This window comes from Sapajus apella, unplaced genomic scaffold, assembly GCF_009761245.1.
Source record: "Sapajus apella isolate SASKATOON/1434 unplaced genomic scaffold, GSC_monkey_1.0 scaffold13, whole genome shotgun sequence".
NCBI classification, from domain to species: Eukaryota; Metazoa; Chordata; class Mammalia; order Primates; family Cebidae; genus Sapajus; species Sapajus apella.
In genome coordinates this window covers 18,987,118-19,000,252 of record NW_022436953.1, presented here as the reverse complement: position 1 = coordinate 19,000,252, position 13,135 = coordinate 18,987,118, and the positions used below count along the sequence as shown (strand labels likewise).

At 33.6% G+C, this 13,135-nt stretch overlaps 1 protein-coding gene across 8 annotated transcripts in view; it reads right to left on the bottom strand.

The window, feature by feature from the left end:
- ATRNL1 (attractin like 1) overlaps window positions 1-13,135 on the bottom strand; it is an 842,256-nt gene that overhangs the window by 235,824 nt on the left and 593,297 nt on the right. For 6 of the 8 annotated variants that reach the window (XR_004269856.1, XM_032281122.1, XM_032281124.1 and 3 more), the window contains one exon: window positions 9,403-9,510. The exons of the other annotated variants lie outside the window; for them this stretch is intronic. Coding sequence is in view for 5 of the 6 variants with exons in the window: in XM_032281122.1 (XP_032137013.1) it covers window positions 9,403-9,510 (108 nt within the window). In the remaining variant the exon portion in view is untranslated. The remainder of the gene's footprint in view (window positions 1-9,402; window positions 9,511-13,135) is intronic. 8 annotated transcript variants of the gene reach the window in all.

Genomic DNA, 13,135 nt, shown 5'->3' with positions numbered 1-13,135 from the left:
TGGGGGTGGGGAGTTGGGGAGAGATAGCAAGGGGAGAGATGCCAGATGTAGGTGATGGGGAGGAAGGCAGCAAATCACACTGCCACGTGTGTGCCTATGCAACAATCTTGCATGTTCTTCACATGTATCCCCAAACCTAAAATGCAATAAAATAAATCAATGGAAAAAAAAATATTTGTTGAAAGTAATCCAAATGGATATAGTAGAAATCAGGTCAAAAACAGATTTCATTGATTTAAATAAATAATTAGTGAATTGGAACAATGTTTGGAATAAATAAGCTGAAAGAAACACAAAGAGAAGGAGATAGGAAACAAAAGAGAAAGATAAAGAGATTGCAAAGATAGAAAGAGAAGGTTTAACACACATCTAATCAGTCTTAGAAGGGAAATAAACGAAATGGAGAAGAAAATACAAATGGTATAATGACTCAAGAATTTTTAGAAGTAACCAAAGACTTGGATCCTCAAATATAGGAAGCACAAAATATGCCAAGTAGGTTAAATACAAATAAATGTGTGCTTTGCAAAATTGTGTTAAAATTGCTGAACACCAAACACAAAGAGATTCGGAAAGCATTGGAGAGAAAAGCTACATTCTCTAATAAAGGAGAGACAATTGTACAGATGGAAAGTTTTTAGTACAGTAGTTCTCCCCTTATCCATGGGTTCGCTTTCCACGGTTTCAGCTATCCATAGTCAAAATATTAAATGGAAAAATTTCAGGAAAAAAGTTTATACATTTTATTTTTATTTATTTCTATTTATATTTTAAGATGGAGCCTTGCTCTTTCACCAGGCTGGAGTGCAGTGGCACAATCTCGGCTCACTGCAACCTCCATCTCCCAGATTCAAGTGATTCCCCTACCTCAGCCTCCTGAGTAGCTGGGACTACAGGTATGCCCCACCATGCCTGGCTAATTTTTTGTATTTTAGTAGAGATGAGGTTTCACCATGGCAAGGATGGTCTCGATATTCTGACCTTATGTTCCGCCCAGCCTCCCAAAATGCTGGGATTACAGGTGTGAGCCACCATGCCCGGCCAGTTCATACATTTTAAGTTGCACATAATTCTGACTTGAAACAAGATGTCAATCATCTCATTGTCTAGCATATTCGGCCTGCATCTACACTGTATAAACTACTTGCCCATTAAACACTTCGTAGCTGTCTTAGTTATCACATAGGCTGTTGTGGTATTGCAGTACTTGTGTTCAAGTACACTTATTTTATTTAATAATGGCCCCAAAGTGCAAAGTAGCATGTTTAAAATAGAATAAAATTATTCTATTTTTTATGAGTTATTGTTGTTAATCTCTTATTGTGCCTAATTTATAAATCATACTTTATCATAGGTATGTATGTCTCAATTTGGTACTATCCCATATTTCAGACATCCACCGGGGCTCTTGGAACATATTCTCTGAGGATATGAAGGAATCTACTACAGCAACAATGGAAATCAGAAACCAGCACTGGAACAATTTTCACATGAACACAATGTTTGAGTGTGGCCCTCCCAGTGAAAAGATAACGAGATGCTTGATAAAGTATATTTTAAAAACATTTCTTAGATTGTAAATGATAAGAGGATACTGAAACTGGAGAGGGGACTAGGAAGACTAAGAGAGTTTATTATCAAAAGACAGATGCTAAAGGGATTTCTTAAACATATGGAACAGGAAAGTGGGAACATTTTAAAAGGAAGTTCTGAAGGCAAAGAGCACCTGTGAGCAAAGAAAACAGACAATATGCAAGTAAATGTAAACACATATTGATCATATAATACAACAACAACAATAATGTTTAATTCAGGGGATGACAAAACTCATGGAACTTAACAAAGGTAATTAAAACAATGAAAATTGAAAGCAAGATTTTAATTGTTCTTACATTGTTTGGGAAGAGAGAAAAATGTTCGTTAATTTTTGACTTGGACTATGCCAGTTAAAATGCTAAGAGTAACCACTAAAAGAAAAAAACAGAATTTTATAATATGCAAATCCATTGAGGAAAAAAGGGACTGTTTTTTAAAGAGGGAAAAATAATAGCAAATTCAGGATGAAAGAAAGCAAAGGCAGGGCTGAAAAATACTACCAGAAGACACAAATAAGTGGATTAATTAAAAACACAGAAAATATAACATTTAAAATCAACAGCCAAATAGGAAAAACATTTATAGCAGGTAATGTACAAATGCTTAATATGTATTTGATCTACAAGTAAGAAGACAATGGATGTTCCAATAGAAGGATGAAGAAAGATATTGATGGAGCTATTCTATCATTTCTAAGTTTCCTAGGATCAATGTAATATTTCTTATATAATCAGATGACCATCAATAAATGGTATTAAAATAGAAAAGGATAAGAGAATAATGGTCAACAAATGAATACCTAGGAAAAATACAAACATTTACAGACAACGCAAAAATATTCAATTTCACTAACAATAAAAATTTGATTAAAAGAATAAAGAAGAAAACATTTCCTGTATCAAATTAAGAAAGCTGTAAAAATGCTAACAATCATTTTTGACGAGGACGCAGGAAAGTAGGAATTCTCATACTTTGCTAAATATAGTATGAACAGAGATATTTCTAGAAAGTTAATAAGCAATGTACCTCAAGATCCTAAAAGTTAAGAGCTTTTGATTCAGTAGTTTTGTTTGCATAAATTAAGATAAAGTTATATGCAAAAATTAAGTACAGTCTTATTTATAATAGTGTGAAACTAGAATAATGCTAATTGAAAAATATAGGCAAATAAATGATGATATGCCACAAAATAATTAAAATGTATTTTTGGATCAAAGCTAGAAGTGAAAAGTGTTCTTATTCTAATACGAAGTGAAAAAAATAGAATGCAAAATCACATATAAAATATGCTCCCAGTTTTGTAAAAATACATACATGCAAAAAGAAAATTTTATTTGAAGGAAATAACAGAAGTTCTCATGCTGAATATGTATGGGTGATGGAATAATTAAATATTTTAATTTGTATTTTATCTGTAGTAATATTTATCTGTAATGAGGATGTATTCTTTTCATTACCATAATCAGAATATTAATGGTAAATGATAATTAAAAATATTAAATATCACAAATCAGCTATAAGAAAAAAAAAACCTGGGGAAAAGCAAATAAGCTGCTTAGGTCAGTCACTGGAACTACTGTCCATGAATATGGTGGGACAGGAATGAGGAACTAGGGGAACCATTGGTGGTACCCAAGAGCAGAGGACTGAGCTCATTCTGCTCCAGAAATGAGGCCAGCAATGCTCTTAACATGACAGCTGCTTCACTTTGACTGGCTTAGACTTGAACAATGTGTTTGTCACCTTGGGAGAGAGATTTCTTACATAAGATGTAAGGCTGAACTGTACCAATAAACAGGGAACAAATTTCAGTGCGATGTCAAAATTAGCACTGTTAGAACTACCACATAGAAAGTAGACTCCAAATTAGATTATTGTTTTTCTAGGTTAGGGGAGATTGAATTCATATATATGTCTCACTTGTCCAACGTCTTTTTGAAAACTCCACTTTATAGCATTCCAAAGCTATAATTTTCTTTATATGTGGAGAAAATCAAAACATTACAAATTTGTAAAATGAAAATTCTCGTGTAAAGAAGTTAAAATATATACATAGAATAATAATGAAATTATTAGTTTGGTGAAAATTAATCATGCTGTACACATTGTCTTTAAAATTATTAATTAGTGTACTTGACGATCATTACCAAATAAAACCATCTTAAAAATACTTTCTTTCTATAGAGCCCTGATACTTTATTAGCATAGCAAAATTACAAAAGTTATTTTTATGCGAAACTTCTAATATAAAATAACAGAAAGCTTGTGTGCTGAGTTTATTACAGTTTAGTAAATCACCTTGACTTCCTTATAGCAATTTAGATTACAGTTGATAACTGCTGGAATTCTCTAATATACTAAGACAGCCTATAACTTTCCAACGGAAAGTTATTCCTTAAGATCCACAGTTAACCTATGACTATTTGAGCACCTGGAATCAAAGTATACTACATGAACTTTAAGTAACTCTATGCTTTAAGAAACTCTTTTCTTTACAAAAAATATTCTATAGATATATTAGGGTCTAAGATGTATTCTCAGTTTGAACTAAAACCAGCATACATAAAGAATGGTGTGGGAAAGAAACCCTTTGGCCAATATGAGATTTGAACCCTAGTTCTTGCTCTACTGGTGACTGAATTTGTGATTTTGAGCATAGGACATAAGCTCTCAAAGCCTCAGTTTCCTCAATGGTAAATAGAAAAAATAATGAAATATGCTCGACTTCTTTTATAGGATTGACTTAAGACTCAAATAAAATTGAGATAGTGTATGTAAAGGCATTTTGAAAAATAATTTTTTAAACTCAATTTAAACATTTCGATTGTTCCCAAGACCTAGGAAGTTCAAATTCAATCTCCAAAATAATCTTTAAAAAGAATAAATTTGGATGACTCACACTTTTAGATTCCAAAACTTGCTGCAAAGGTAGAGTCATTAGGACAGTGTGATACTGTCATAAGAATAGATAAATAGATCGATAGAATAATATTGAGAGTCCAGCAACAAATACTCATGTTTATGGTAAACTGATTTTCAACAAGGGTCTCTAGGCTATTCAATGGAGAAAGAAAGTCTTTTTCAACAAGGCAAAAAGTTATGATATAATCCAGCAATTCCATTCTTAGGCATATACTCAAAAGAAATGTAAACATGTTTATACAATTTTTTACGCACATGTTCACAGTGGCATCATTTATAGTATCCAAAAAGTAGAAACAACTCAAATATTCATCAACTAATTAATGTGTAAACAAACTGCCACATCCATACAATGGAATGTCATTTGACAATAGGAATGAATGAAGCACTAACACATGCTACAACGTGTAGCAACTTTAAAAACATTAGGCTAAGTGAAAGAAGTTAGTCACAAAAGATCACATTGTATATAGTTTTATTTGTATGAAATGTCCGAAACAGTAAAATCTATAAAGATAGTAGATTAATTCTTGCCTAGGGCTAGGACATGGGGTGGGGAGGGCTGAAGAAAAATGTGGGGTAGGGGACTGCTAAAAGATACAGGGTTTCTTTCAGGTGTGATAAAAGGTTCCAAAATTGACTTTGGTGGTGGTTGGTTACATAACTTTGGATATTTCAAAAATCACTGAATTGTATATATGAAATGGATGAACTATTGATATATGTACTATATTTCAATAAAGCTATTTCCATAAAAATACCATACATTAATAACCATATCTTGATCCCCAAATATAAAGGCCTTTCCTAAATGAGAATTTACATGTAATTATTTTTTTCTGTGAAATACTCAATTTAAATATCTGAAAAAAGTGATACAAAAGAAATAGAGGCATGCCACTTATTAAAAGAACTGAGTCAAAAATGAAATATAGTAAGAATTCCAACAATTAATATAATGCTTTATGTTATACCAAGCACTTGCACAAATGGCCCCACAGACAACACAAATAGCAAATCGGAATAAGTCATTTGTTCCCTCTCCTGATTTTAAACATAGAGATAATATGGGCCAGAGTCCACATTGTCCTGGACAGATTGGTACCTATCCCACCTGCTATGGGGTAGGAAAGCAGCAGAACCAGTCAAGTTGCAGCCTAAGGCTGGAGACTGAGTGTCACCCTGATCGGATTGAAGGATGCAATGTATCAATCCTGGGTGAGTCTGTGAGGATATTGTCAAAGAAGATGAACATTTGAGTCAGTGGGCTGGGAAAGGCAGACTCACCCTTAATCTGGGTGGGCAGCATCTAGTCAGCTGCCAGTGGGGCTAGAATATAAAGCGGGCAGAAAAAACAAACAAAAAAAAACAAATGTGAAAAGACTAGACTGACCTAGCCTCCCAGCCTATCTTTCTCCCATGCTGGGTGCTTCTGCCCCTGAAACACTAGACTCCAAATTCTTCAGTTTTGGGACTTGGACTGGCACTCCTTGCTCCTCAGCTTGCAGATGGCCTATTGCTATTAGTTCTGTCCCTCTATAGAACCCTCACTAATATACTGATGACAGGAAATCTCATAGCCATAGAAGCAGATGACTGGATAACCCTAAAGATTCACTTCTCCCCACCTCAACTTCTGATCAAGCAAATATGCCAATTATTTGCATCTTTTATTACTCGGGAAGAAATTAGAAACAAGGGCATGCATATATGTGTGTGTGTGTGTGTGTGTGTGTGTGTGTGTGTGTATGGACACATTGGAGAAACATGTATGAACACTGAGAAACGAGAAAATTCTGAAAAATTATAAAAACAAAATGGAGATCATTTACAAAGGACAAAAAATCAAACTGACATCAGACTTAAGACAAAATTTTATATTCAATTAAACTGCCATATACATCTGAGAAAAACATATTGGTAGGCATTAAAATTCTCAAAGAGAATGCCATACAAAGTTATTTTCTCTCGTACATGATCTCTCTCTCTCTCTCTTTTTTTTTTAGAAGGAGTTTTACTCTGTTGCCTAGGCTGGTATGCAGTGGTGCAATCTTGGCTCACTGCAACCTCCAACTCCTGAGTTCAAGCAATTCTTCTTCCTCAGTTTCCAGAGTAACTGGGATTACAGGCATGTGCCATCATGCCAGCTAATTTTTGTATTTTTAGTAGAGATAGTGTTTCACCATGTTGGCTGGGCAAGTCTTGAACTCCTAACCTCAAATGATCCACCTGCCTTGGCCTCCTAAAGTGCTGGAATTACAGATGCAAGACATCATGCTGGCCCCAAAGTTTCTCTTTGAAAAAAATATTTTGGAGAGTTTATCTTAGCGAAAACTAAAAGAAATGCATAAGCAAACAACTAGATATCAAAAGTAAAGGAGACCAAAGGAAGTTCATTGTTGTTTACATAGGCCATAATAAAGAAAGAAGTTCATTCATGAGATCTGAATACAAATTCCAGGTAGTATTAATATATGGAAGGAGAAACAGAGGAAGTTGAGAGCATGCTAAAGTATTAATTTTATTTGAGATGGTCAGTGGAGGAATGTTTTAATACGCTTTAAACATAGGTAGGGAAAATCACTATGAATCTTGATAAGGAAATGATAGCTATCAGAAACATAAAAATAGAACATGTAGTATTCTGTTTAGTAGATGAAAATCAGTTTATGGACAGAAGCTGGGAAAAAGAACCAAAAGGAAGCAAAGCTAGTAATCACACACACACACACACACACACACACACACACAAAACAGGGTAGCTGAAATAAGCCTTGGTAAACAGTAGTTAACGTCAGTGTTAATGTCACTTAAAAAGATTAATGGAGTAAATGAAAAAATAAAAAAGCTAGCAGTTTTTTCCACAAAGCATAGGTGTAAAGCAAAAAGATACAGTGAAATTGGATATAAAAGAATGAAAGAGGGAATATCAGAAAATATGAAGTAAAAGAAGGGGTAGACATTTTTTAACTCTGCAAAATAAAATTTAAGGCTAAAAATTCACAGTGATAAAGAAGGAAACAAAATTTGGAAAAAATAAAACATGAAAATATGATTGTGAACACATGGGCACCTAACAATACATCATTGAACATTATTAATATGCAACTGACAAACTATGGTGACACATGTGTGTGTCATATTTGCTCCTTAAGCTTGTAAATTTTCTAGTTCTTTGATTATATCTTTTCTTTGTTGGTCTATGTGTGCATTACTTACATTTTCTCCCTTCTTTCTCGATTTTTAGCAGTATTTGAAAATATTTTACACGGATGGGGGAAAAAGAATTTATAATAGTCTGAGAATAGTTTAAGTTTTCTGTTTGCAAAAGACTTTTTACAAAAATTATTTGAAACAAGGAACCAAAATGAAATTACAGCCCTTGCTGTAACTTTCATTTAATTATTCTCTGTTTTGTAAATTTTTTCTACAACAAATATAAGATATACACATAAATTTCCTAATGTTCTAAGTTTCCATGATAACCTGTGATCTAGAGTAGTAAAAAATCAAATACACAAAAACTTCTTAAAAATCATATAAAAACATGCACACCAATATTTCATTTTCTCTAAAAACAGACCCTTTGAGTAGCATCCATGAGTTGTGACTTTGTCTTATTTTTTTCAGAATAACCAAAAATACTACAGACAGAATTAATTATATTTATACCTAGGTGTTTGAAGGATCCTATTTTCTACTCCCTATTTTCCTTGACAAAAAATAAAATCTGAAAATGGCAACATAAAATTAGGCAAATAATGCCATTTTTAAAAAAGAGAATAAAATGTTTCAATTCTACAGTTTTTTGTTTTGTTTCGTTTTGTTTTGTTTTGAGACAGAGTTTCGCTCTTGTTACCCAGGCTGGAGTGCAATGGCGCGATTTTGGCTCACCGCAACCTACGCCTCCCGGGTCCAGGCAATTCTCCTGCCCCAGCCTCCTGAGTCGCTGGGATTACAGGCACACGCCACCATGCCCAGCTAATTTTTTGTATTTTTAGTAGAGACGGGGTTTCACCATGTTGACCAGGATGGTCTCGATCTCTTGGCCTCGTGATCCACCCGCCTCGGCCTCCCACAGTGCTGGGATTACAGGCGTGAGCCACCGCGCCCGGCCAATTCTACAGTTTCTTAATCTTTCTATTTAAATATCTTGCCACATATAAGATGTAAATTAAAGTAATAAACGTATGATGAAATTAGTATGTATCATAATTCTTTGAATAGTCATTAATCAGAATTTGTGACTTTTGCTTCTTTAGGGGTTATTATTTTTAGAAACCACTTTGTGTATTATTCTTGGATTCTAATACCATGTTTAGTTGCATATAATGATTTCTGTTTGATCATACTCTATTTCTGCCTTTGCAATAAAGGAATGTAATAATACAGCAATTAACCACAAATAAAAACATTCATTTTATACGTGAGGAACGTTCACTTTTCAACATTCAAAAATGAAGCTATGAAATTAAAATGCAACTCATCTCCACCCACCTTTTCTAAGTAAACTTTGTTAATAAAGATAGATGTGAATTGTTAACTAGGGGCCAGTGCATACTCCAAAGACTAAATAGAGGCACTTTGTTTCTTTGATCATACCTGTATCTTAAATTCCTTCAGCTCTTATCTGTCAGAGAAAGGCTGCCAGGTGAGCAGTCTGTCATTCTTGCCTAGGCTAATAGATTCTCCAGTGGCTTTTGTTACAGCTCATGTCATACTGTTAAAACTATGTAACTTGAAAATGGCATAACACATGTAGCTGAATCTTGTCAACTCTAGATAATCAGTCTCTGTTTGGCTTCACAAGCAGATGTAGATTAGAGAAGTAATATAATAAATATTCAAAGCATAGTGGTCCCCTTTCAGCACTGCTGCTCCTACCTCTAATGGCCCTTGCAGAAACTCTGTTTGTTCAGCTCCCACTTCCAGTGCTACATCAACAGAAGCAAAGGGACGGCTGGCCATCTGCTGTCGTTCTCGAAGCAGTTGCTGGAGGGGGTTAAAAATGATTTGTCTTAAAATAGGTTTAAAGGCACATGAAATGCAACAATATCTGCTTCCCTTTTTTAACAAATGGCATTGAAAGTTAGGAATCATATTATGTACATATCCATATCTAGAGTACTAAAGATTAAAATTACTTTATCCCCATGGCCTTGGTTATATTTCCACAGAGGCTTTAAATGCACGGTGCTTACAAATAACTTTTCCGCTAACCTCCATCCTGCAGGTCTAATACAGTGTACTCAAAAGCACTTTGAAGGCCTTAGGTGAGAGAGGCTACTTAACTAAAAAGTGTTATTACAATGATAGCTATGCCAAAGTTTCCCACTCAAAATAACTGATACTTAATCCTTAGCTAAAAAAGAGAGAAACAGTAAAAATATTTAAGAAAAGACAATGAAAAGTTGCCAAAATACATTAATAGAAATTAAAGGAACATAAACCTGCCAAGACTAAGTTTGGTTAAGTCATCAGGATCCCCTGTCAATTGTTGTGGAACCAGAAGGAATTACTATTGGCAGTGTTTATTATAATTTTGTTCAAAGCCTCTGTTTATTATTCAAAATGAGGAATGATTAGTAAGTTGCAGAAATTGTGTGCAAGGACTTTGACAGCATGCCCAGTTACTTGTTTCTTTCTCCTTGTGCCTATTCTGGGCTTTGCCCAAGCGAAAACCAATAAACTAGCAAGTCCCAACCAACTACTAAGCTAATTTATATTTTTGCCTCTCCTTGTAATTGTAATGATAAGAAAAAATTGATGACCAGCACTAGATATTGCAATTCTTGCCCTTCTCATTCTACACAGCTAATAAAATTATTATTAAATATTAAAATAGGATGTGTGCTGCAATTAAATACGCCTTAAAATGAGAAGAAAATAATATTATTGAAGAAAGGCAAAATCCATGAACACAATGAATGGCTTCATTATTCATAGATATACTTAAAGATTCTCTGGCATTCACTTAAAATGCTAACTACTATTCTTTGGATGTGGTCCTGTCATTCAACAGTCATAAAATTCCCTTATAGATGATAAAGTAAGACAAGCCAAATTATTTAAACAAAAGTTTATTTAAACAGAAGCTTAAATAATAAACTGCCATCACAGTTTATTATCTAAAATTTTTGTTCTAATTCCTTGTTTTTGTTATTAAAAAGAGAACATTCATGTAACGATATTGGATAGAAATAATGTACTGTTAATAAGTAATAGTTTAAGTTTGTAGATTATATAATTTTGAAGTAATGAATTCATTTAAAAATATATATTCAAAGTAAAAAGCAAATGTGACCTAAATTGTCAAATTATTCACTTTAATATACATTCAAAATTATATAATTAAAAATAAAGCTGCTGTTAAAGAGAATGCCTCTCTCAATAAGAATGGGTAACAGATCTGAATAGTATGTCTATGCAAAATGCAAACATGATATTATTTCTAATACTAAGGGATACTAAGTACAGAAGATACCAGGTTCTTGTCTTTGGTAAAAACACACACACTAACTTGCCCAGACAACACACACACACAAATAAACAATCAACCCTTCCAATAGTCATGTACAAATAGTCTTGAAAAAATTGTAAATTTCTCCTTGTGTTTGAACACAATTGTCCAAGATTTGTATTATCATTTTTCTCCATTTGTATTAGTTCTCCTCAGCATATAAATGGCATCTCACATGACAAGTGATTGTTAGACAAAATGAACAGCTTCCTTTTCCTCATCTCACCTTTTCCTTATATTTAAAAGTAAAAGGTCTACAAAATAGAATTAATGAATACTCAATATCACACATAGTAATATAATTTAACAAATACTCCAAACTCACAATCTTTGACCAAGAATATAGTTCCATGGACTATAATTATTGCGATTCTCAAAACTCACAATAAAAAAAGTCAGTAACTGATACTTTTGTTCAATTGTTAAATTTGTAGAATGCAAAAGCATATTTAAAAATTTTAGTTTGTTTTCTGAGCTTTGTGTTTCCATCACTTTTTAAAAATTGAATGTCTACTAAATTAACTATATAAAGAAGAAGAAAACATTGTTCTTGCCCAGGGCTTTAACACTATAGTTTGTAAAGCAAGTCTGGTAAAATGGAACTAATTAAGGCACAATATTGTGTATCAGTAAAGTTACAAATAGAGAATTACACAAATAAATTTATTCTGGATCACCTAGTGGAAGACTAGTTAGAGAAGCCTTGTTGAAACAGCTGTGTTGCTGACTTCAGGAGACTAATGCAGATGTTTTTACTGTGAGATTTAGGAAAAGTAAATCATTTCCCCTGCAACACTCTTGCTTTAATGTGATAGCCCTAAAATAATCCAATGGAGTGAATTGTGATTATTGCTGCAACTAATTTCTGCCCTCCTCCCTATTCTTAACAATTGTCCTCCTTCTGGCCAATTAACAACTGGATGCATTACTTCCTGAATTTTGTCTTCTATCTCAGAACAAGGAAGAGGTAGATAAAATGCTTACAACTTAAGTATTTAAGAATATAGTATGAATGATGACATGCAGTACAGTGAGGCACTGGAATGAGAAGAACCTGCTTTTAAATACCAGTTTCTCCACTTTTTAGCTGTTTGAGCTTACCCAAATTATTTAGACCTCTCTAAGCCTCAATTTTTCTCATCTATATGTAATAACAGTACCTACCCTATGCCTATACCTTAGAGGACCTGTTTTAAATCCCAGCTGTTGTACTTACTAGCAATTGGATGATAATCTAATTACTGAGACCTTTCACTCCTTCCTTCTCTCTATGAAATGGGAACAGCAATAATATCTTTAAGTCATAAGGTTGAGACTAAAGAGATGATGCACTTGTACTGTTCAGCACAGAGGCTGGCACATGGTGAGCACTCAATAACTGCTAATTGGTACAATTATAATGTTAAATTTCAAGCACTATTTTTGTCTCTGAAGATGGCACACTAATTACCACAGGCCCATTTTCTTCAGCAATAGTGACACATTTTGCTCCACTAGTCTCCCTTTTAACAAATGTTGCAAATTTATGAGACAGTTGGAAAATGTCATTATTATGGTAAAATGAATTTAGATTTGGAACTGCCTTCCACCATTTGTGACTAAGAATGATAAAAATTCAACCTGAAAATTAAGAAAAAATATATAGCATTTTCTTAAGAAATTTTGAAAATGAATCTATTTTCTAGGATTGCATTTTTATATAAGATGAAGTTTAACATGTTGTACATCCATAAGAAGCCATATAACAGATGTGTCTGTTTTATAACTGATCTGCTATTGCCAGTTATTCAGCAGAACGATAAAGCCAAAAGAACAAATTGATCATAATACAATAGATTATAATCATACTGCCATAAACATTGTTGTGAAGAAAATTTAAAAATTAAAGAGATGTTAGTATCTTACTTGTTGTACATAATAACTATTTTGCTATTCAAAATCTCTTATAAAACAAACCTTGGAATTAAAAGTGATATGAAAGTCAAGCCGGGCACAGTGGCTCACGCCTGTAATCCCAGCACTTTGGGAGGTCGAGGCAGGTGGATCAATTGAGGTCAGGAGTTCTAGACCAGCCTGACCAACATGGTGAAACCCCAT